This window comes from Sturnus vulgaris, chromosome 7, assembly GCF_052056855.1.
Source record: "Sturnus vulgaris isolate bStuVul1 chromosome 7, bStuVul1.hap1, whole genome shotgun sequence".
Taxonomy (NCBI): Eukaryota; Metazoa; Chordata; class Aves; order Passeriformes; family Sturnidae; genus Sturnus; species Sturnus vulgaris.
The window spans coordinates 7,829,061-7,853,968 of NC_142249.1; the positions used below are offsets into that span (position 1 = coordinate 7,829,061).

General features: G+C 41.2%; 1 protein-coding gene across 29 annotated transcripts in view; it reads right to left on the reverse strand.

Moving 5' to 3' along the window:
* The window catches only part of MAP2 (microtubule associated protein 2), a 225,034-nt gene that overhangs the window by 24,911 nt on the left and 175,215 nt on the right, over positions 1 to 24,908 (reverse strand). For 9 of the 29 annotated variants that reach the window (XM_088167687.1, XM_088167697.1, XM_088167689.1 and 6 more), the window contains 5 exons: positions 23,312 to 23,389; positions 7,731 to 11,537; positions 7,275 to 7,481; positions 6,740 to 6,874; positions 2,547 to 2,608 (listed from right to left, as the gene is read on the reverse strand). In XM_088167687.1, coding sequence (XP_088023813.1) covers positions 2,547 to 2,608; positions 6,740 to 6,874; positions 7,275 to 7,481; positions 7,731 to 11,537; positions 23,312 to 23,389 — 4,289 coding nt within the window. Of the gene's footprint in view, positions 1 to 2,546; positions 2,609 to 6,739; positions 6,875 to 7,274; positions 7,482 to 7,730; positions 11,538 to 13,810; positions 14,060 to 23,311; positions 23,390 to 24,908 lie in introns of all 29 variants that reach the window. The other 20 variants (XM_088167702.1, XM_088167704.1, XM_088167700.1 and 17 more) reach the window with 10 other exon arrangements.

Consider the following 24,908-nt stretch of genomic DNA (forward strand, 5'->3'; position numbering starts at 1 on the left):
TTTTGCAACGTATTTATGCCTCTTTCTTTTTTAATACTTATTTCACTGTCTGAGACCAAACAGAAGAAAACCAGTGAATAATTATTTTAAACAGAAACTACAGAATATGTGTTTCTGTCAAATCAAAGTCTTTTCCACACTTTGACTGGTTTGTCATAGTTCAATTTATGGGTCGCATCTATTTGTGAAACTTTGGATCCTGTTTATAAATCCATGAAGGTATTTATTGATGCTGAAACTCTATGGAAGCAGGGTGTCTATGTTGGGTGGTCCCAAGAAGCAGGCATTCTGCAAGCACCTTTCACCTGCCTTTCTGAACTGGAGATAGAAATTGTTTGAGGCCCAAATCTTCATTCTGTGGTTTTCACCATTTTCAACTTGCATGCAAGGAATTACCCCTATAATGAGACTGCAAAACTCTTACAGATTAAGGTTCTAGTCACAGTGCAAATACTTTTCACTCATACTGCTCAGTGTCCTCTGTGAATACATTAATACAAGGACAACACTGAGAGCTGTCAGATGGGGAAAAGGCATGACCTTGAGCCACTGCACAGCTCTGGTTATCACAGTCTAGAGTCCTTCCATGTTACTTAGGTAACAAGGTACTTTTTAGCATCAGTAATAGCAGCAGAGTCTGCTCAAAGCTGGTTGAGCAAGCAAAGAAACCATGTCTCAATCCCTGCAGGAAAACTCAGACTGTTAGCAATACCTCACCTCTGACCTCTGTTTTAATTTATGTTGCTGGCAAGGTCTGCTGTCCAGAGGACAAAGATCTATGTAGTAATTCTCACTGAAACTCAGGGATTGCTGAAGTGAGGATGCAGAACCCTCATTTTATTTCAAGGTGCTCCTAACACATGGCACAGGTTTTCATCACCTCACTGTGAACTGCAGGTACACAGCTGCTTCCAGCAGATGGAACTGTTTAGCTTTTCCTGAACTTGTCCTGTGTAAACAGCAGTCTGAACATGAATAATAAAACTGACCAGGCTGGATGATCTAACATTACCAGTGGAGAGGAAAAGGCTGAACTTGAAGGACATACAAGCTGAAAACCACGAAGAAGCAAAACAACAAAAACAGGGAGAGATCTTTATAAAAGCAGAGGCAAAGGTAAGACACAGAAGAGAAAATGTCCAAGAAGTGTGTGTGTGTGGCAACTAGAGAGGCAAGGCAACAGGGAGAGAGAGTAAGCAGGGGACAGCTTTCTGATCTGTGCAATAACATGTAGGAAAAGTATACAGAAAGACAATTTCACAGAATGATTTTGCAGTGCTTGTACTAGAGCACTCCATAAACACTGTACATGGGCAAGTATTGGTTTCTCTTGTGCAAGTGTTGATGGTCTGTCAAGAAAAGACAGTAATAAAACATGCTCAGACTCAGCCCAGAAACCTGCCCATATCTTACTCACTGTACTTGTAAAGAAGATCTAATAGTTTCCCAGTTATGAGCTGGAATGGGTCAGACCTGAAAAACCATGGTTCCTCCAAAGCCTCCAATGGGTTATACTGCTCTCAGCACTACCCCAGTTTTTTATGATTCATAAACAACGTGTAGCAATTCATGTGACAAAGCTTTTTGCTCCCCAAAGAATAGAGAGTCTGGTTTAACAAATGAAATAATTCCCCCACGGAATATACTAGGATATATATTAAGAAATTTAGAAATTCTAAAGAAATTCTTAATTGTTAATGATGGGGGATAGTCCTGCTCAGGGTCAGGAGTTGGACTCGATGATCCTGATGGGTCCCTTCCAATTCAACACACTCTATGATAACAGTGACACATATTCTATGATTCTGTGATAACAATGACAACGTGTTGTGCTGCAGATGGGAATTAGCATGTGTCACTGTCATGGAAAAATAATTGCATGGGGAGAGTGAATGGAGGTTGATTTCCTGGGGATTTTGGAGGGATGGGACAGAAACAGTGCAGGGTCAGCAAGGAGCAAGGGAGTCTTTCCCTGAGAGAGCCAGACACAGGAAGCAGAAAAGGCTGTAGAGCAGCAGAAGGCAAGGCAAGGTTGCAATCTGACAGACTGTAACACAGACAGAGGCTATACTGAAAGCACTAAATCACACAAATTCTACTGGCCAGTAACTTCTGCACAGGCACATCCCCTGAAGTACACTGGGCTATGGAATGGTGCACCAGGAGACACCCAGCAGTCCTGGGGGAGGGATTCTGCCTACACTGCACTCAAACAAGCTGGCAATGCAAGTTGGGTGCTGCAGGGAAGGGCCAAGATGTGCAGCTATTCCACAGATTGGCCTGGCTCAAAATGCTAAGCAGACTTCAAATCCTGCAGTTTGGAGTCTGTGTGCCCTCTAGGGATCTGCACACAGTCATCATCTACCATTTGAGACTAGACTTCAAAGGTTATGCAGGAAAGGTGGTTTTAATTATCCTTTTAAATGAATAATGAATATGGTGAACAAATTTTAAATGGAACACACACTTACTGAATTAACACAAAAAGACGTGAAATAAAGGCAAAAGGAGATTATAAAAATGAACAATAAGATGATTTTACTCACTGAGAGCTTTTCCTTTGCTTGTTTAAATACAGCAGGAGCCTGGTTTGTTTCACCACCTGCTGCTGAGAAATCCAAAGAAAGACTTGATAGTTAAAGACAGTAATAATAAGCATTTCCATTTAGTACACTTGTTAGACCAAGTAAATGCCTTGAAACTACTGTGCAAAGCAAGTACTTTGTGAATTACCCTCAGTGAACTGTATGCAGACTTTTACTTGCCTTGAAAATTTTCTGCATTCATCTTACTTGAGGTGAAATGGTATTCCATGTGTTTCGAACAAAATGAAATTTAGTACTCATGTTCCTAAAAGTCGAGAAAGTTCCAGAAATAGCTGACAAATATAAGAGCTTCTGGTCAATCCTCAGACAACTCAGCATCCTGATTTTCAGGAGTGTCCTCTAAAAATCAGGCTCCTTTAAATCATCCATACATTAAAATTTCAAGAGAGGCCTCTATAGTCACCACTTTCAAAGTATTAGCCAACATTCATAATGGAAAGAGAGAGATTCACTGTTGAATTATCATTCTAGTTGTGTCAGCAAGGTCAGTGTGTCATGGTCAACTAGGCTCTCAAGAATTTAGAAATTCAAGTTTTATCTGGGACATCAAGAATATTAATTCAGTATTTCATTTATATGATACAACATGGTTTGAGGTAAGAACTTTCTCTTGGACTTCAAATCCATTCACACTGGTTTTTGAATGGGGAAGCTTTTTGGAAAGCAGGTTATTGGCTTTCCCAATGCTGCTGCTTGGGAAATGATGTGCCACTTAACAACTAGATACAAAATCTTCTGGCACCTGTGCCAGGATGCCCTTGGTAAAAGCAGAAGTAGGACAGCAACCACAAATGACAGCCTTCTGCTATAAACCCAATTGTTTTCCAACTATAAAACCAACCCTAATTCCTCATACAGGAAAGGTCAGGTTAATTTTTCCCTTTTCTAATGCAGCTCCCAGGCATGGTGAGGTTATCCCTGGTTTTCTGTCACACTATCCACTCCAGTCTAAGGAGAGAGAACTTGTGAGGAGGAAAAGAATATGTGACTGCATACTTCAGTTCTTCTGAATTTTTAAGAGAGGTAAGTACAGCAGAGCCTTCCCACATCACACTTTACCACAGCTGTTACTGCTGGTTTGGGTCTGGTTTCCATCTCCTCTAGATAACCACAAAAAGCTTCTTTGCTCCTTCCCCTGGCATTCAACCCTAACCAGTCACCACTGTGAGGTGGAAAAAAAGCTGTGTCACTTGTGCCAATGTGCCTGGTAACAACTACAACTTCTCCATCTGAACACAAGATTTGTACTGTTGGCTTAAATACATAAACAAACATGTTTCAGCTCAGGGGGTAACCCCAAAATTGAAAACAAGAAACAGAACCATATCATGGCTAGGTCACTGTCCTGGCCTTGCCTCCAAAAACACTCTGATAACACAACTGCAATAGCATCTCACAGCCACCAACAAAACACAGGCCAGGCTGGGGGTTTCACTCATGGAGCTACACTGGCCAAGGCAAAGACTTCCCATCTCTCTCATCAGGGTTGGCCATGCAATTTCTTTTTCAAATGGCAAAGACAAGTCTCTGAAAAATCAGTCCCTGTCTCATGGATATGGTGCTGTAAGTTACTGGTTATTTGCCAGTGCTTACCAGTGATGTGGAGATTTTTTTTTTTTTTCAGGTATTGAGGGGCATTAGGGGAAAGACTTGTCTGGGCTATTGTGCAAAACATAAAAGCAAATATTAACTTCTTTTGGTAGACATCTGTATCTTATGACTGGACACGTTTCATTTTGAAGTCATAAATGAAGTGTGGAGATTTTAACTGACTGCAACACACTCAAAGCTCTGTAGACTACACTGCCAAAAACTTTTGGGGAGCTTCATTACTCAGGCATCACTAAAGCTGACAAGACCACTCCAAATAGGATGCACTGACAGTCAAAACTGGCTTCAAGAAATGGTGCTGTATTTCACATAAAAAGAAAGTGGGAGAGAGACAATGACCCTCTAGATTCCAGATCCTGGAGAGTCCTGGATGACACATTCAAGCTCAGGGATATTTAAATTAACAAGTGACCACCTGCACTCTTAGAATATCACACAGCATTGCTTTCTTTCTCATGGTCTCCCCCCATGTCCCATCAGGAAGTATAAAAATGGGAGATAGAGGAAAACAAGGCATATTGTAATTTTTCCAGCACCAACAATGAGTGCGCTGAAACATTCTAAGAAATATTTTTGATCACTTTCTGGTATGGTTCCAGCCCCTCTGCTTTAGAGCTCCAAGTTCAAGCCACATTTCTGAAAGTTTTATGATCAATCTGAGTCTGTCATTTTGGTTCTTCACCTAAGGACTTAAATAAGGGAGGAGTTAAGTAAGGGAGGTAGTTTTTGTAATGTATTTCTACTTTGACTGATACATCTACTTCACTGTGTATTGCAGTGAGAGGAAAAAACCTCTGAGATTTGCAAAGGCAACACGTTTCAGGCACAGGGCAGGTTTCCTTATCCATGTCCACTGGTATGATCAGTTCTCTTTGGGATCCTACAGGTCAGAAGAGCTCAGAGGAGGCAGTGGTAGAGGACCTGAGGGCATGACAGCACTGATCACACAGCTGTAGAAGTGCAGGTGAAGTTGAGAACACTACAAATCCAATGCCTTCCCCCCACCCATGCCCACAGCTTATTGAACCCCCTGGGGCTTTTGAAAGAACAGGTGAATTGGGGGTTGTAACCTCTGAGTTATCAAGCTGTGCTTCAGCAAGCAGCAAGAGACAGCCAGGAGAAATGTTTTAACTCTTTTTAAAAATTCCTCCCTCTTGGGTAGTTCTGATTCAGAGAGCAAGTCAGGCCAGAGACTGCAAACTGAGGAGAAGCCATCAGTGCAACACAGAGGGGACTGAACCAGCCTTCCCTTTGCTGGTTCCATTTCTCCTGAGAGGGGGAAGCAAAAGGATGAGATTCTGTCACAGGAGCAAGGGGATGGGATCCTTAGTTCTGGTGCCTAATGGAACACAGGCAGGATCCAATCCACACTTCATGCAGCAGAGGCATGATACCAAAGCTGCTCCCATGGAGCCACCCCCTTACTGCATTTTCACTGGCCAGACCTCCCTGCTGGGGCTGGGCTACATTCACCACAGGAGTGACTGGTGCAAAACTGCAGGGCAATCACTGCCTAGGGACACTTAATATTGCTTTGCTTATGATGGGTAATGAATCTTCCTGGTAATTTCTAGGCTGGGAGAAGATGCCTATGCACTTCTGCATCGCTGTGCATGGCTCTTCTCTTATTAGCCCTAGTTCCAGGAAACCACAGCATGTGGCTACGTTACACAGAAACAGAAAACCTGGCCTCTTCTAGCAATTTTGTTTTTTCAAGATCTCAATGAAAGTCAAGATGTTCATCCTTCCACTCTGAACTCACAGGAACCATGAATAATATGTGAAAATTCTGGAAGAGTTATTTTGGTCTTCTAAATAATGATACACCTACGAAGTTGTAACAGGAATCATTTCTTTCTTCCTTTCATCTTCCTCTACCAAATATTAAGATTTTTGCTTGGAATGCATTTTGCAGTGTGAGCCCAGATTTCTTCTCTCTCAGCTCCATGCTGCATGTGGCTGGATTCTCCCTGTGGATTTTGACTGTACAGCATAAACATCAGTGACAGATTGGGAATTATCAATGCAGTTAACATCAATAAACAAAATACAAGTCTGAAACACTTCTTATTATGCATGAGAGTAAAAAAGCAGAATAATGGAAATGCATACCATGGTTTAAGTTGCCAACATTTTCCCACCAGAAAAAAAATAAAGCATAATTAAAAATAAAAAAAAAAAAGAAAATAAAAATAAATTAAAAAAAAAAAAAAAAAGATGAATAGAGATTCCTAGAACACCACATTCTAAGCATGATGCCAAGTTACAACCACAGCACTTGGAGGCCCAAGCCATGACAAGCATACATGATCATGGCCTCCATCAAACAAGCAAACAAATACCAGGAAAAAAAAGAATAAAAGAAAAATGGTACAAAACACTAAAAAAAAGCAATACTATTTGTGAAGATTGATACTCTTGGAGGAAAAAAAAAATAGAGAAGCTGCTAGAGCTATGAGATTTACAAAAGAAAATGTCTATGTTTGCCAGCCACATTGCATAACTGAACAGAACGCAGTCACCTGTCTGCTTCCGTTTAACACAGGAGAGATGAGTTGGTCTAGTATATTTGATAGCAGGTTTTAAAATTATTTTCCTGGAGGGAGAGTGGGCCTGAACTTCAGTTTTTTTAGCAAGTTCAGCTTTCTTATACACTGCTATGGACGAAAAGAACACAAAAACACAGAATCAGAAAAAAACCCAGCAAACCATTTTTCTATGCTCAATACACGTCAAGTGCCAGGCCCACTGCCCCACGGCTCCAACCCAAGGCATTGCTTCTGCTGGGGGGACAAATCCTGTTTTTGGAAGAGGGGGAGCACTGGTGCATTGGCTCAGATGCATTACCCAGTGATCAGTGGGGATGTCTACAATGAAACAGGACCAGTGGAGCAGTGAGCCTTTGACATGGCTTCTCACACAATTGTACAACGTCTCATTAAAAAACACTACCGTTAATAATGTCATGGTGCACATAATCTACAACAGAGTAACCAGATAGTATTGTAAAATAGTATGAAAATAAAAAACAAATTGTAATAGGAGTGTGAAATGAACCTTTTTTCCTTCTCACTTCATCTCTGGAGAGTGTGCTAGGTTCCTTTTTAGCTATTTTCCTTTCAGGAGTAGAAATCCTGCCTCTCCCAGTTTTAAAAGGTTTCTCTTTTTTATGCTTATCAAGAGATGATCTTCGCAATTCTCTCTCTGCTTTCTCCTCTTTAGGAACAGTCTCTAACTGTTCAGTCATGATGCTCCTATCATCATCTGTAGGATCAGAGGAAATTACAACAACAAACAAAAGATTAGTAACAAATGTTAGCAGTACTTCAGAGGAGCAGGGAAAAAATAGTTGAAGATAGAGCAGATGATTAATTTTTAAAAAAGCAAACTATTTTTACCATTTTTCTGAAACATGCTGAGATTACTATAATAACTGTAATAATTTTGCTTTTCAATCATTAGGATTTGGAAGCCAAAATATTCAATAGACAAAACAGAAAGGATAATGCACACCTTGAGTGTCTGCCCAGAGACTGTCTGTGTCCATGATGGAGTCATCAATTGTTGTTTCATCTTTGTAATCATCACACGTCTCTGTTTTGTAGTTAGTGAGCAGGATTTCTTCTCTCTGGGGTGAAGCAGGAGCCTCTCGGGAGCCTTCCTTGGGCTCAACTTCCACTTCTTCAACATCCAGCTCCTCTTCAGCCTGGGAGTCTCCTGTTTCAATGTCCTCCTGCTGAGTAGCAGCAAAGCGCACACTGTGAGAAGCAGATTCACCCTCATCAACTGTTGTCTGCACCACTGTGATAAAGTCATCCTCCACTGTCACCACTGACTCAATAATGCCTTTCAGTTCAGGCAGTGCTTCTGGGCTACCCTTGGCTCCCATTTCTTCTGCAGCAGGCTTGCCAAAGTCTGGGGGCATTTCTGATACAAGATGCTCTTTATCCTCTTCTTTTGCTTCTTGCCCTGCTTCCACCTCTTCTTCCTCATACTCTTCCCCTTTCGGGGCCCCAGCTGCCAGTAGTTCACATGGCAGCAGCTTTTGGGTTTCCACAGGTTTCACAGCTGCATCAGGAGTCTCTTCAGCTCCTTCAGTAAGCTGTGGTATGCTCTCCATCTGAATCTCAGCAGGCTCCTCCCGGAGAGGCTCAGCTTTTGGAAAGAGGAGCTCCGCAGAAGCCTCCTTAGCTGGTAACTGTGTAGGCATCTCTTCCCCAGACACAGGAGGTTTTGGATGTTCTGCTTTGATATCCTCTGGTTTCACAGATTCTCCATTCAAACTTTCTTGGGCTTGATCATGCTCTCCACTAGATTCATAAGATTCCTCTTTATCAACTGCCTCTTGATGTACCAGATCTGGCTTAGTTACTTTTTCCTTAATTTCTGTTTCTGACAGTTTGGTGCTGTCCTTCACATAACTAGGCTCAGTCTTGGAAAGTATATCTGTATCCTTTGCTTCTCTGGAGAAGATGGTCTCCTCTTTCTGCTGAGTGTCTTTGGGTTCAGGCTCTGCTCTTTTAAGAGAGGCTTTATCCATCCCTAAAGGAAGTGAAACAACCTCACTAATCTTAGTGTCTAACTTACTCTGATATTCTTGGTCAGCTCTCCTTGCAGCCACCTCCATATCGTGCTTAATAGCATTGTAATCTGGTTTAACTGGGGCTTCTATCTCAGCTATTTCAGGAACAACACTAAGAGTCTTCTCCTTCTCCATCATCAAACAAACAGAATCCTTTTCTGTTGCTAGCTCTGAAGCAGAAATTCTGTCATACATTGTATCAGCAGGTAAATGAACTTTACTAGCCACACTTTCTTCCTTCCTTTCTAACATTGCCTCAGCTCTTGTCTTCTCTGGTTCTGCTCCTTTAATGGGACAGACTTCTTTAGAGTCAACTTGTTCTTCACTTTTTTCTAGCACAGTATCCAGTTTGTCTTTTTTCTCCTCCTCAAAGTCCCTCACTAGAACAGACTCACCATGCTGACCTAAGTCTTTTTCATTGAGGAAGTCTTCTTTTGACTTTTCAGCAGCTGCCAGCTTCACTTCTATTAAAGACAAGTCAGGAGCGAGGCCACGTCTCAGTTTTTCATCTGTGCCTTCGTAGAAGGGACAGGTTTCACTTGTTAAATTCTCACTGTCCTGAACTGGAGAAGGGAGTGGTACTGTGTACTTATTGAAAACACAGTAGCCCAAGTCTTCCAGCTGACTTTCAGCTTTTAGAATGACGTGGTTTTCATTTGTTACAGGTGGCAGGGCTGTGCTGCTGTCTTCTACAACAGTGTCAGAAGGAACTGACTTCTTCTGTGCCACCTCAGCATCTGCACTCACAGAGGCTAATCTAGATCTCGTCCCTGCCAAGTCTAACATTTCAGGCAGGTCAGGAGCCAGGACAGCCCCATTTTTGTAGTAATCTTTGGCCTGGAAAGATGGTTCAGGCAAGGTCTCAGGCTGGACTTTTTCTTCTACCGTTACTTTTTCTTCTTCTTCTTCTTCTTCTTCTTGTTCTTCTATGTGCTCATCTTCCTCTCTACTCTCAATGGGGAAGCAGGGGGCTTTTTCCAATGCTGGTGTGGTTGCTGGCAAGTAGTCATCACCTTCATCCATACTTCCACTAGTGTTCGTTAGAATATCTGAAGCAAGGGGAGAAAGATCATGTGCACGACCAAAACTAAATCCTAGGGCTATTGAATCCAGACAGGACATGGGCAAGTTAATAGACATACTTCTCTGCTCAATTGCAGATCTCCCCCCAAGTCCCAGGCTCCTGCTCAGAGTCAGGTCATCTTTATTTTTACTGTGAAGTTCTCTCTTATCCCCATAGACTTTGGGGTCAATAGTGAACATTCTTTCTGTTGGAGAACTCGGTTCTTCAGAAGTGTCTGGTACATAGCTCTGAGCCAGGGTACTGTACCCCATTTCACGAGTATGCATATTCTGCTGCTGATTGAATTCTTCCTCTTCCTCCCCTTCTTCATCTTCAGGTATTAGACGACCTCTCTGATAGGGCTCATATTTACTCTCTTTAGTGTCACTCAGCTCATAGTAATCACTGCTTTGTTTCAGACCATCTGCTTTGAAGGCTTCCTCTTTCAGAGCAGAGGTTTCAAAATACTTGGACATTCCTGACTGATCCTCTTCTTCTTTCATTTGATGAGGAGTTGAAACACTTGTCTTAGCCTCCTCAGTATCTTTTTTAACATCTTTCTCTTGAGAAGCTTCAAGAGTAGGAGTCTTCTCAGTGGTTAAACCTGGTGCCTCAGGAGCTTTCTCTGTTACTCTGGATAACTGAGCAGCATCAGGGTGCTCTATTGTTTTCTCAGGGGTCAGTTCATGACTTGGCTTAGCTGGAGGCACCTGTGTGCTTTGCTGTGCCTCCTTTTTCACATCTGCTGCTGCTGAGAACCCACTTTGGTCTGTTTCTTTTTCTGCTTTGAGAGTGTCAGGTGACTTTTTAGCTTCACCATCCTTTTGAAAGTCTGTTTTGTCTAGGGAAAGTGTCTTAACTTCTGATTTTGTGGTAATTTTACCATCATCTAATATTCGAGCCTCTCCTTTATCAAAGAAGTCATACCTTCCTTCCTCATCACTCTCATCCTTAGTCATGTCCTTTTCCTCTCCCCATGGAGGGATTTTTGGGGTGCTTGGAGTTTTCAATCCATCTACAGCAATTGCTGAGACTTCTGGTAGAGAAAATGTCCTGTCTCTGTGGATGTGTCCATCCTTACTGAGATCTTTGGCAAACAGTTGGTCAGTGGGTTCCTGATGCATTTTGAAACTGTCTTTGAATGAAAGCTCCTGGGGGAGAGCAGGAGATGGGCCTGAAGGAAGTTCACTTTTGGCTGCTTCTGCCTTGGGTAATAGAAAACTTTCACCTTGGCTGATGGCACCACCTTGGATATCTTTGAGGTTGTCTGGAAATTTGGTAGCCATAGCTTGGTCGGTTGATGAGGGCACACCTGCAGTCCTTTCTTCCAGCCTGCTCTCTTCAGGCAATGGAGGTGACAAGGGCTCTTGCTCTTGAGGTGCAGGAGGCTTAGCAGCAGGTTCTGCAAAACTGGCTTCCTCTTTCTTCTGCAAATCAGTCTTCAACATCCATTCTGATGGAGGTGAAAGCATTTTTTCTTTGTCTTTGCTCTCTGAATCCTTTTGATCTGCAGCCTCTGTTTTTGCTGACTGTGGGACTAAGGCATCATATTTAGGTTGCTCAACAGTCTTACTGTCTTTCCCAGATTCACGTTGCTTTGTGTCTAATGGTTCTGCTGCAAAAGGGCATGTGCCCTCCTGGACACGGAATTCCATCTTCGTAGCTGCAAGTAAATCTGAAGCAGTTTGTTTGGGTTTTATAGCAAAATTATTTAAAGCACTTACAGGCAGGCAGTCATGTTGCTTAGAACATTGTGGTATGAATGATGGAATGGAAAGGGAGAAAGGTATGAGCATGCAGCAAGGCATCCACCTAGAAATCTGCTTTAAAGTATTAAATACTAGTTTCCTTTCAATATATAGGGTTTTATAAGGAAAATGTGAGTTGTACACATATAAATGTGAGCACTGAAATGAGATGATTTCATGTATATTCTTCATCTTCATGATATGTATACAACAGCAAAACCACAAATAACCTCACTTCATTAGAAGCTTGCTGGACTCTGTAGCTTATGTTAGTTTTGTGTTAGTGAAGTCTGCAACTTTAAAGGAATCAACAGTACCTTTGTGTGTTGCTGATATTTAAAACATACATAGTTATACATTTCTATGTACTTTTATACATTTTTGTTCTACATGCAGCCTAAACTAGAGATAATGCCTGCAAAGGGTATTGCGAGTTTCAGAAGAGGCTGTTTTTTTTAACTGTACCAACTTTTAACACTCACTCTTTGTCAAATGAACAAAATCTCACTGGTGTCACCAAACCAGCACATGGAAATCAGCAACAGACCTATTAATACTCCCAGACCTTGAAGGTCTGGTCTTCAAAATGGCCAGTCACCTACAGCTGTAGCTGAAGTCAGAGAATGCTTCTGTGACTCTAGATCAGGCCCTAATTAAGTTAATTTGAAACTAAAAAGGCTACTCTTATACTTTGCCGCTTTATTTTCAGAGTAATACCTTGTTAAACTTTTTTTAATACCCATCTGTTAATCATTAACAGATTGATATATTTTAATGTCCCCTGGAAGGTAATGCTTCCTATCTCATTGAAGTCTTCCTATAATGGAAAATACAAAGAGAAAGACTTCAGAATATAGCATACCTTTCTGCACTAATCTGTAAAACAGATCTTATAAGTTTTCTCTAAAGCTTGTGACAACTAGCATTGGGCCAACTCTGAATTTCCTCAGATCTGAAGTCCATGGAGCCATCTTTTTGCTTTGATTAATCTGTTTTTGGAACAACTAGTATCAAAGTATGTTAATACAGAGTCTAAAAAGCAAGTGCCATTCTAAAATCTACAGGTAACCAAACTAGAACTCTACACCTACAGTAATTTTGTTCCTTTGTATTTTTACATTTGGTGACTGACTTGCAACCCCCATGAAGTATAAAGCATGGGCATTGGGCTGCTGTCATCTTTGTTTCACAGAAATTAAATAGCTAGATACTGCTTTTCTCCATGTATCCTACTATCCAATGGCATCAAAGCATATTCTCACTGCCAGAGGAATTCAGTGTTCTTCAGCTGGGCCATTTAGAACACTAAATGCTCCTAAATGCAGCATTCCTTAGCCAGGTATGGAGTGGGTACATCACTACCCCACACAAGATGTCTTTGCACCTTGTTCCACTGGCTGAAGAGAAATACCATTAAAAGAAAAGCACTGAAGCCTAGTTCTTAGGTACTGAAAGATGACTGCAGTAAATACTTTGTTCAGAGACTAAGTCTAAACTTCACCCAGTGCACCCAGTCCTAACCTTCACTTTGAAGGCAAACATCCCAGTGGAAGTGATGGAAACTTTGCCTAAGAAGGGCACTCCAGCAGGGTTAAACATTTGCACTAAGGTGACACACACAAAAAATAAAGAGTTCTGGCAATGACTGAGGGGTCATTGGGGTGGATTGCAATGGATGACAAGGGTATGATATAAGAAGCAATAGCTTTAAGGAAGCTAAACCAGAATGCACTGAAGCACACACATAAAAACCAAACCAACCAAACAAAAAACCTGCACACTGCAAATGAAAACATTTCTGCAGTTTAAGCATCTTTATGTCATACTCAAAGGTGGCAAATCTGCTGTTTGAAAGAAATGCAGATGAACCTCTGCACCAAAAAGAAAAAAAAGTACATAGATTAGCAATGTGACTGGCAAACACATCTGAGATGGGGAAAAAAGGTTTACACAGAGGAATAAGCTTAGCTGCAAAGCATATTTTATCATGGCAAAGTAAAAAACTCAGGAATCAGCCCAGCGGTGGGAAACCATGTTGTCATACAGCACCTACACAATCATATTATCCACTACACAATAACAAGAGCAGTCATACTAATAAATGGGAAAAACAGAAAATGAAGCAGGTTTGGAAAGCACTGGAGAAAGCTGGAGAAGGATTTGCTGGCAGCAAACACATGCAAGCCTAGGGAGGACACACCTTCCCCAGCCAAGGAAGGAGGTGTGTCTTTCAGGAGTGCTCCCACCACAAAGGTCACACTCTGTCTGCTGGATGCCACACTTGGCACTTTGTCTTCGTGACACACTGAACCAGAATCCGAGGGACCCTCACAGGGGCCCTTTGCCTGCTCCAAAGGCCTAAGGGGCCTGTGCTCATTCCCCACTGGCTTCCCAGGAAGAGCAGCAGGTTTCACTTCCACAGCCATCGGACTCTTTACTGGTTCTTCTTCTTGGGGATGGAAAAAACAGGTGACATCAACACCAACAGTAAACACCAAGCCCACAGCTGAACAGGATTGCTTTTACATAACCCTTTCAGGACTGCATTTACATAACCCTTTCAGCTCAATATTTTGATATAAGTCTGTAAATGACTGCCAGTACCCAGTTCATTTTAGCCACCAAGGAACTGAATTTCCCTTAGGGGAAAAAAACAAACCAAAAGCCTGCTTCCCCCCAGACAAGCATGTTTATGCTGTAAGATGAGAGCTGAAAGTGTTTTACAGGCACACCTCTCCCAAGGATGATACTGGGTCAAACAGTTATTGGAAATGGAGATGGAATGGAATGATGGATTGCTCTGACAACACTAATGCATCAATAAGCTCAAAGTACACTGACATTTTCTAATAAATGTGCTGCTTAGTCCAGTACAAGACATTCAACTGAGGTGGAGGAAGGTATGAGGCATTGATTTCTTTCCACAGACCTTGGTAATACAGACTGCTGAATGCCAGCAAGTCAACCTACTGAATGAATCCTGGATTTGGCAAAATACTGAGAACTTTCATAGCATTAACAGGCCTTATGCATGGCTAATAATTAATGGTTTTTGCAATATATCTGCCAAGATTCCTACATTGAATGGATTTATAAACTATTTCTCCCCTACGCTGTCTGACATCTGAGATCTGTATGTGAAAATCACTATTTTAACACAAGGACTCCTCATTTTCTTTTCTGTTTCCCCACTTATCTCGAGGCTCCTCATCATCAATTAAGTCAAAGAAACCAATGAATGCAATATAACTATTTGTTCATCCAAATTTCTAAAACATACCACTCAGCCTACAGGCTGTTAGGATCAGCATAGTAGAATGAAGAACAGTCTTTGCTTGTGCCATGGCAGAAGAATTATTAGAAAAATATCCATTCCAGGCTTGTACTCCTGCCACTGCTACTCAGACAAAAATTACTGTGCACTATTAGGATTCCCTCTGGTAAAAAGTTAGGATTAAGTGTGAATCCTTTGATTCAGCACCATACTCAAGGAGCTGACCAGCACCCATGCTGCAGGAAACCTGATGACATCCCTGAGTTTAAAATGTGTCTCATGATGAAGTACTTGGCTGAATCAGGCCTAGAACCAAGCAGTTTCAAATCTGGAAGTGGCTATATCCAGCCTCTTGGAATTACAAGGGCTTCGTTTTTCTCCTGAGATTGGCCCAGTGAAAATCAATCATCCATTTCAGCTCCGTCCTTTAAAGAGTGATTTAAGCTACATAAACACTATTTGAGGCTGAGAAAATATCACTGTCTAAAGAAAAACACATGATTAATAACATAAAATAGTTAAGGTTAGATATTGTATCTTAAATGAACAGAAGCCAGAAGATTCAGAATCAGACCTGGACCAATGCCTGAGCATTGCAGAAATACTTGCACATGGGCAGACTGTAAAAGCAGCCTTGCAGGACAAGTCTCCAGCTACAAAAGATCCTGACTTGAATAACTTGCTTGACTTCTCTTTTTTCTGATTTTATGTACTTTTATATGTGATTCTCTCTCAATTAAAAAAATGCTAAGGAAAGACTCTTATTTTACCCTGAGCAATACTCCATCATTTCCTGAAACCCTTTACATAGGCCACATGAATAAAAATAATTACTCAAACTAGAAAGTTATCCCTGAATTAACAAAAAGATCATATAGCGTTTCTTTGTGCAGCAGACTCTTATGCCAAACAGACTGGTGGGCAGCAAGGACAGCTGTTCCACACAATAGTCTCAGTTGGAAGGGACCCATAAGGATCATCAAGTCCAACTCTGAAGTGAGTGACCTGTTCAGGGTTTGAATCTTGGCATTTTAGCACCATGCTCTCACCAGCTGAGAGGATCTCAGGCTCTCATGATGCCCATTTCCTCTCGTGACCCAGCTTATTGGTTTTTTTTCTCACCCACATAGATGTTCTGAGATCTTACACTTTTACCAGAGGCAGATGATATGACTGAAAAGGAAGCTGCCCATGAACTCACCAGGCTGTTATGTACAGCTATAGGTACACAGCTAAGGTAAGGCTACACCTGTGATTCTTCTATCTCCCTACCTTTGGTTAGACATGCTGCCATGAACAATCTTCAATTATCAATGCTGATCTCTTACTGAAGCTGTAATAGAATTAGGCTGTTCATTCTGTAATTATCCTGTTAATTCTGAACAACTCTGGTTTTCTTAAAATGAGCCAGTGACCAGTTTCAGGGAGACAGCTCCATCCTCCTTAGACACAAACCTTTAGAGGATCTGGCACTGTTTTTAAATTCAGCTTGCAAGAATGAATGCTGTGAAATGAAACATCATTTATTTCACCTCTGAGAAGTCAGCTGTTCTGTTAGTCACTGAAAAAGATTACTTTTACATAGCCCCTACTGATAAAATACTACTTGCTGATGTGCTCAGGTTATGGAAACAGGAGGTACAGAGAGCCTTTTTTCCCTCCACGTTTGCAGTCAGCTGGCACAATGCAAATAGAGTGTGGCCACAAAACAACTGGAAATCAAACTTACTTACTTCACCTGATGGAGAATTAAAGTCCTGCCAGGGCTACCTTTCGTATAGACATATTTTTACCCCATTGTGTAAACAATTGATTTACTTTCAGTAACAATATTTTGGCCTACTCTGTGTACTGTTCTTGGCAGTATTTCTCTGGCACAAAGAACAAATTAACTTCCAGTTCTTTTAACTAGCTGCTCCTTTTGCTTCTGCTATAAGCCAGGCCTGAAGAACAAGAGCCCTGATTTAAGTGGGAATTACACTGACCCCAAAGTTGCTCATGCTGCAACTTTACCTAGACATGGAGAGACTCTTGGAGGGGCATCACTTCCATCTGGGGAGAAAATCCAACTAAGTTTCTCTCCCCAGAAGGCAGCAATCCCAGGCACATAAAGAATGGAATGCATGGCAGGTGAGTAGAGGGGAAGAGGAACCAAACGGGACCATGCTCAGTTCACCTTCATCATGGCCCAACAAGACCTCTGTGCTCTTCACTGTGGCACTGGGGTGTGTACTAGAGCCAGTCCACTCTGAGCTGAACAAAGGGTGTTCATAGTACTCCTCATCCGAATTGCAGGGCTCCTCCTGGGGCACAGACACTGAAATGGAGGGGGTCAGGTGCCTACGCCCCTCCCTGCTGGGGCAGGGCTGGAGCAGCCCCACCTTATCCTCCGCCCCTGCATCTACAAACAGACACACAGACAAAGGCTGCAGGACAGACAGACAGACAGACAGACAGACACAGGAAAAATAAACGAAGATGGGCACATGCTCTAGCAGCACCAGCCCCTGTGTCATGCTGCAGGGGATGACACCAGCCAGGCTATGGGTTAATGCAGGATGGAGGAATGAGGCAGTTGTGCATTTTAACACATGGACCATGTACTTGGCCCTTTCTACTGGTTTTACCAATCCTAGGAGTAAGTGAATTTCAAAATTACACACTAATCACTTACAACACATGCTGTGCACAAACCACACCTCACAACTCACACTATACCTACATGTATTATACACCTCACTGTACTAAAAGCCTCTGAAGTGTCCTGACTTATGTATTCCTCATAGTCAATAGATTTAGTACTCAAAAGTGTAAAATTTAAAAAGTTTTTTAATTAAAAAAGAAAACCAGCTTATGTTTTGGCCAGTGGTGGGGAATTTTTCATTGTATCTGTTTCAAAATTCCCCACTTTTCTTTTTCTGATAAATAAATCGCATTTGAACAACAACAAAAAAAAAAACCCTCCCCAAATAGCCAACTACCTTTTTTTTTCCCCTGATAAAGGCCACAAAATGCTGCTCACAGCAGTCTCTGTTAGTCCTATATTTTATGCTGTTGTGTCATGTTTCCATGGGTGAACTAGCTCCCACCTCGGTGATTGCTAATGCTTTGGAATGACAAGTTTATTTCCATCACTGTAGCCTTGCAGAAAATCACATTAGTGGGACTACACCAGCTACTGACAAGTACAGGGAGGGGCAGTTTGAGTTGTTTTTGCAAGACAAAGAAAAATAACAATACCCAGTGAAAATGCCTGGTCTACCACCTCATCCATACGAGCCTAGAGGGGAGACTGGGAACTCCTGTAGGCTGAGGAGTCCTCTCATCACAAATAAAGCTATGAAAAACTAAACATCTAGTGCTAGAGAAAAGATGTTTAAGTCCATTCTCAGTGTATGACAACTGGTAGTCTGATGAACTCTGATTCACGGGGTGCCTTAAGCAGCTGCAAGTCAAAGTCCATACTTTGTGTCCCTGATCTTTCTAAAGGCAATTTTAACTCACAGGATTTCCCCCAGAGCCCCAAGAACTTTCACTTAGATCCAAAACACTAAGTCAGAAAGCAAGGCTTTAACACAGGCAGGGTTAACAGATCTCTGTGAGACACCAAAACAAGATGGTTCAAGAGTGCTACACTAACTGTGATAAGGCAAGCCTTGGAAACAATCTTGATCCAAAACAATCCCATTTATAAGAGCTCTAAGTCAAAGGTTCTTTCTGGCAGACAACAGTAGGTTTTAAGCTTCTTTCTATAGTACATCATGACAAAATAACCTCTGTGTCTTTACAAAAAGCTCTTCTGCTTTCTCAAGTAACTGGCAGCAAGTGTCCTGTAATGTCATGGCATGGATTTCTTCTGTCTGGGAAAGGATTGCTGCAGGAGGAACTCATTCAAGCTCAGTCATCTCCCAAAAGGAAGAAAAAGTAGCAAGGAGTATCAATATTAGCAGCTTCTATATGTATCACAGCCCTGCAAAAGAAAGATGGTTCATGTTTAAGACTGGTGCCAGCACTGAGGTTGGCTGGGACACAAAGACCACAAGTGGAACTCAGTCAGAAGAACTGTATTCACAGTCAGGAGAGCTGTATTCACAGTCAGGAGAGCTGTATTCACAGCTTCTTCAGGAACAAAGAGTGCCTGAACCACCGATAGTTTGGCTGTTTCTCTTCTGTAGTGGAATCCAACCCCCATATTCAGGGAGTTTTGCAATACTAAGAGAGGCAGGTGTAGAAAGATAACCTGCCAAGCCACTTCTGCCAAGCAGGAAGCTCTGCAGAGCACTGCAATAGGAAATGTTAAGCACAGCGTTGTGCCCAAACTTCCCATTTTTCCCTAGTACTTAAGAGCCAGAAGCAAGGTTGCAGGGAATCATCTCAATCTACTTGCAGTGCAGAACCTGTGGATTTCTTCTGCAGAAAAAAATAAGAAATCCCCAGAAACATCTACAAAATTCTGTAACAGATTTGAGGGGGCTCAGAGTTTGCAAAAGGCAAATTACAGTTCAGAGCATGAGAGACCAGGAATCAACTCAGTCCTAAATCCAAGAAAGTTCAAAATTTCGACTCCCCCTTCTCTGCAGGGTGCCCTCACACCAGCCCATGAATTACTGAAGACAAGAGCTGAATGAGCAGAAACATTTTCCAGCTCTCCAGCTGGAACTGGGACAACATGAAGAAAAGAAGGGAAGGTTGATACAGTCAAGAAGCTGAACACAGAGAAGGAAGATGTGCAGAAGAGGAAGTTCTCCTTCCAGCTTTACCTTTATTTATCCAGGGGCCCTTCAAAAGCAAAATGCATCGACAAGAGGACTTCTCTATACTGTTGCAAACAAGGCTGAAAATCCCTTCTTTATAGGCTCTGAATAGATTGCAGGCAAGAAAACAGAGGCCTTGCCTCTGCTCCTTAAAACTGCAGCAACTGACAGCAGTAAAAAAATGCTTAATACATGCTATTGGGATGGTCTAAAATCACCAGGAGTGCAAAGCCTGGCACTGGTCGGGGCTGTTACATCGGTGGCTATTTTACAGATTTACGTTGTTTTTTTATCAGTTTGAATAAAGATATTTTCAGAATTAGCACAGATAATTTCATTAACAAGATAATGATGTCTTCTAAGCAGGCTATGCTTTTATTTCAGCAACAAGAAAAATCCTTTGTTATTATAGTCCCTTCTAATCTTTTCAATTTCAAAGCATGGGAAAATCCCTAATGCATTTTAAAGTCCAAGATTAAAATCACTTCTCGCAAAGGCTAATTCTGCTTTACTTTCCTTGTGTATTTTGAGAATGCCTTCCAAGAAGTAATTTTCACCATCAACAGATCCATTTTCACACAACACTTGATTCTTTTCAGTTTACAAAACATTCTTATTTGGTATAGAAAGGCTAACCTGCCTACTCCAAAGTGGAAGACAGTCCATCAGAGGCACTCTTCTATCCTCTAATGTTTAATTTTTTTTACATGAAGACGTTGTTGACCGTCATCAAAAGGCACAGAACAAAAAAGAAATACCAAGAAATGAGAATATTACATCAGTCCTGCATGACCAGATACAACTGATAAAAGGATTTGAGGGTGCTAGGGAGAATTAATTTCCCGAACAAAATGATGTTATTATAATTTAAATAAATATAATAATTTCAATAAGGCAAATCAGTTCTCTTACCTTCTGCAGCAGTAAAAAGGGACAGGTTCATTTGAATATTTTCCTGCAGCCAAATCAAAGAAACCTACATCCAACCGACTCCTTTCTCTCATGAAATAAACCTGACCCACAAACCTCTCTGCTCTGTCTTTCCTACCTTTTTTTTTTTCTTTTAATTTGTGTTTGCTGCATGGCTGGCCACATCCACCTTTGTCAGTCTACAACAGTGATTTCCTTCCTACACTGACTGAAGAAGTCTCTTGGATTCAAAGCAATGTGGCACATGCTGACAAGTGCATTAGGAAAAGCTTCTAGGAGAAGGGGAAAAAAAGGTCTGAGGCAGATACACCAAGTGCTCACCTTTTTTGTTCAATAAATTAATAAACAGTATTTTACTAAGCAGAAAGACAGACAATGTAAAGATGCATGAGGATGGATAGCCAGATGGTATAGGGAACTGGAGGTTTAAACAAGTACAGTAAAACTGGGTCAGACCCCACTGAGGCAAACTCTTCTGAATGGAAACTTTGCCTGAATAAAATTGACAGGTCTGGCTCACTCAGGTCAGCAAAAATTGAACTTACCCACAGAAAATAAGGACCATATCCTCCAATACAGAACAGAGCACAAGATTTTTACTACTATTTTTACTATACTGAACTGACAACGCTGATACTTAGGGAAAAAGCAACATAATAAATTTCTGGTGAAATTATGTCCAAGTTCTTTCTGTTGCTTCAAACAACTCTACTGTGAGTTCCTGTTTGAGAGCCAGAGATAAACAAGAAGCTTCCAGCACAGTTCATTAAAGACTCAGGACATTCTATCCATACTTCCCTTACAAACTGGCCATCTGCTCTTAAAAATGAAGCACTGAATCAAAATCTTCCATGCTGTGGAAAAGTTTCTTTTGACTAATGTTAAAGAAAATGATTTGAAAGTTATTAAAAACCATGACGTTGTGTAAATCATGGAAACATCTTCCAAACACTGTCCTTTCAGTCCTTGTAACCACCTCTGCAGAGTAAGTGGTATTATATTAATTCAATTCTACATGCCAGGAAAGAGAAAACCAACAATGTTAAGTGATTGCTGAGTCATTTGCACAGTTGGGAATTGCAGTCTGGCAGTAGGTAATAACCTCAAGTTGTAGAGTGCTTTGCCACCTTCCTGTGCTAGTACAACTAGAAAAATGCTTTCCATTTGCTATGGGGCCCATCTACAACCTCCTGTCAATTAACAAATATAAGTACTTTATAAAATCCTAAAATACATGCAGTTATACAGCTGATAAAAGCAACACACAAAGCCAAACCTAAACCTGAGGCTAATGGAAGAACCTTGACATGGGCCTGAAGCAGAGGAACAAGTCCTTTATCATGATATGAAAAATCAAAAAGCATATACAGGAGTAACCAAGTGAGTTATATATTTAAAAATAGTGATAAAGCTCTAGTAACAATTCTAAAAATCTTTGCTAATGCTTTACCAGTTCTCTTTGCAGTTCACAGATTTGGTTGCCCTTACCTCTGTGTGATGAGTCTAGGAACTGTTGTATTATTTTTTAAACACACAACAGGCAGATGTTTTTTAAAAACAGCAACAATCAATTATTCTAGTTCTTTATAACTGTTACTAACCACACCAAATAGGCCCTTCCAGCAGAGCAGACTGACAAATGTTGTTGTTAACACAGTCTGTAATTTCATTGTGTCAAAAATGACTGCGTGATGGAACATGCCTAATTGCAGTGTCCCCATAAACTGAGTCAGAGTATGCTAGCATGCGAAACAGCAAAATTCATAGAGGCTCTGTGTTAAAATACCAACGAAGTTTGTTCAGCAGATGATAGGAAATTATTTTCATGCACTTATGTAACAAAAAAGAAAGAGAAAATGCTGAAAGAAAATCCAAGAAGTAAATGGACACACAAAAATGTCACTGACATGGCAGAGTTCGGCTGACAGTCCCCTGGAGATTCTGAACCCAAATCCTTCCTTCTTATGCCCATGATTCAGCTCAGTTTGAGCACACTGCTGCCTCCCTGTCCTGTTGGCCCTGATGCAGCAGTCGTCTTCTGTAGAACAAAGCATTCCTGCACACGCCTACACTGCGGCAGCTTCGCTGGGATTTAAGCCTCTGCTTAACATTAAGCCAGCTTCAGTTCTTTGCTGGAGGAGATTTCAGCAGGAGGAAAATGCAGTGATCACAGGCTACTGAAACTGAACACTCGTGCAGAACAGAATAGAAATTTGCTCTGTAAGACTAGAATGTGACTGCTGCACTCTGTGTACAGAACTGCCAATACATGCAGGCACTGGAGTGTGAATTACAGGTCAAGGGCCAAAGAAATGATCCAGCTCTGAATCTCTTTGCTTTCATGCATTTAAGATTGCAAACCAAAAGGAAATGGTAATTTTAATACTGCAGCCAAACACATCTCAAGAAACAGAAGATGACCTATACTTAATTGTGGTTTTGGTATGGACCACACTGGAGCAGCAGACACCTTGGCTCATATTGCATACAAAAGACAAAACAGTGAGCAACACTATTTCTTTTTCTTTAGCATGGATGTACTTAGCATATTCCTCAGCTACCTCTGTGCATGTGTCTACCTCATCCATGCACTGCAGTTGGTTTGCAGATGGGGAGTTATTGCTGAGAATGCCTTATCTTTTCACTTGAGAAGTATCTCCATTCTCTGATTCCCCCATCCTTAAGATTCATGTCTCATCCCTCTGCTGAGAGCTCTGCACTGCAATGTCCAGGAGACCCTTACCTTCCTCCAGAACTCCAGTCTGCTCAGAAGCTGGTGATGGAGGTGGGGAAGGAGGCAGGTTGGCTGATTCTTCAACTGCTAGAAATCAAACAGTGAAAATGAGATACAGTCATTAATTCCAGGAAGACCAATACACAATATAAACTGCAGCCAGCCCGTTCTGCCCAGCTGAGGAATCATCTGATGGGGACTCATGCCTGCTGGATTTTTAGACAGACTCTTGCAAAATACATGAACTTCTGAAATTATAATAAAAGGATTTATTCTTCTGTTGTTGATTTGTTTTCTAATAGTATGGATTATTTACAAAATTCTGGTTATAGAGCACAATATAAGAATCAAATATAAGATACTCTTTTAAATCAGTATTGCCCCTTAAAAAGTGTTCAGTCATCCAAGGCAACAACGAAAAAGCGTATGAGCACAGAGGTATTATAAATTCACACCAACTATCAGAAACTGGCATCCAGTCAGAAAAAAAACTCTATTCTGCACACTTTTTTTTCTTTTGCTGAGTTCAAGGTTAATCACAGAACACATGCAAATATGGCCTGTCTAAAAGATATCAGTACAGGGAACTTATATGAGCTTTGACATAACAGTGATTCAGCTGAGCAAGGCACGGTGAAAACTTAGATGCACTTGGACTGGGATTTATATTCATTCCCAGTCATGAGACCAGATACTGAAAACAAATGATTTTTTTTTTCAATTACTTCAATTTAAGTATGATGAAATCCTAAACAAGCTTCTCAAATGAACTCAGCATAACCTCTGCATTTGATCTCATACTAATCACTTTGAGAAATTTTTTCTTTAAAAACAGATCTAAGGCTTAACCAGAAAAAAAAACAAAAAACAAAAACCCAAACAAATCTGTTTTAACAGGTCTGTCTTATCAAAATCACCTTTCAACATGCAGATCTTAGTTTACTGCTCAGGGCTTCTTTCCCAGCACAGACAGGCCACTTTCAAAGCCCCGAAAGAATTTTCCAGGCTTCCTCCTATTGATTTCAGTGTGATTTGGAAAAGACCATATGTGACTTGTCCTTAAGATGTGCTGTCCTGGGACAGAGTATTTATAAACTCATCACAGTGCATCTGACCACAGATGTAACACCAACAGTTGTTAATTGAAGACATACTTCTAACAATGTCTTTTAAATTACTTATCTGACTAGATGGAACCGAATACCCCTTTTACCTCTCCCAGGCCTGAGTGATTTGGAGAATTGGGGTCTTCCATGTAAAATTGAGTCTCTGCAAAGAAGGGAATTACCAAGCAACACATCTCCCTGCTGCAGTTCTAAGTTAGTTCAACGAAGCAAAAAACCGTGGGAACCGAATTTCCAACAAGTATTCTAAATTACTCATTGACTTTAATTCATTCCTAGGCAAGGGCCAAGCACTGCACCAAAGCAGGCAGATTGCCTGTGGGGAAAACACTGCAGGCATTGTTTGGATTTAATCACAATGAACATGCACTGAGCAGAATCTATCCCAGGACAGGCTTGCAAGACTTCCTTACCTCAAGATGGAGTTAGTCCTTTCTCTGGCCTTTGGTGTACATGTTTTTGAGCTACTGCAGAAGTTCTCT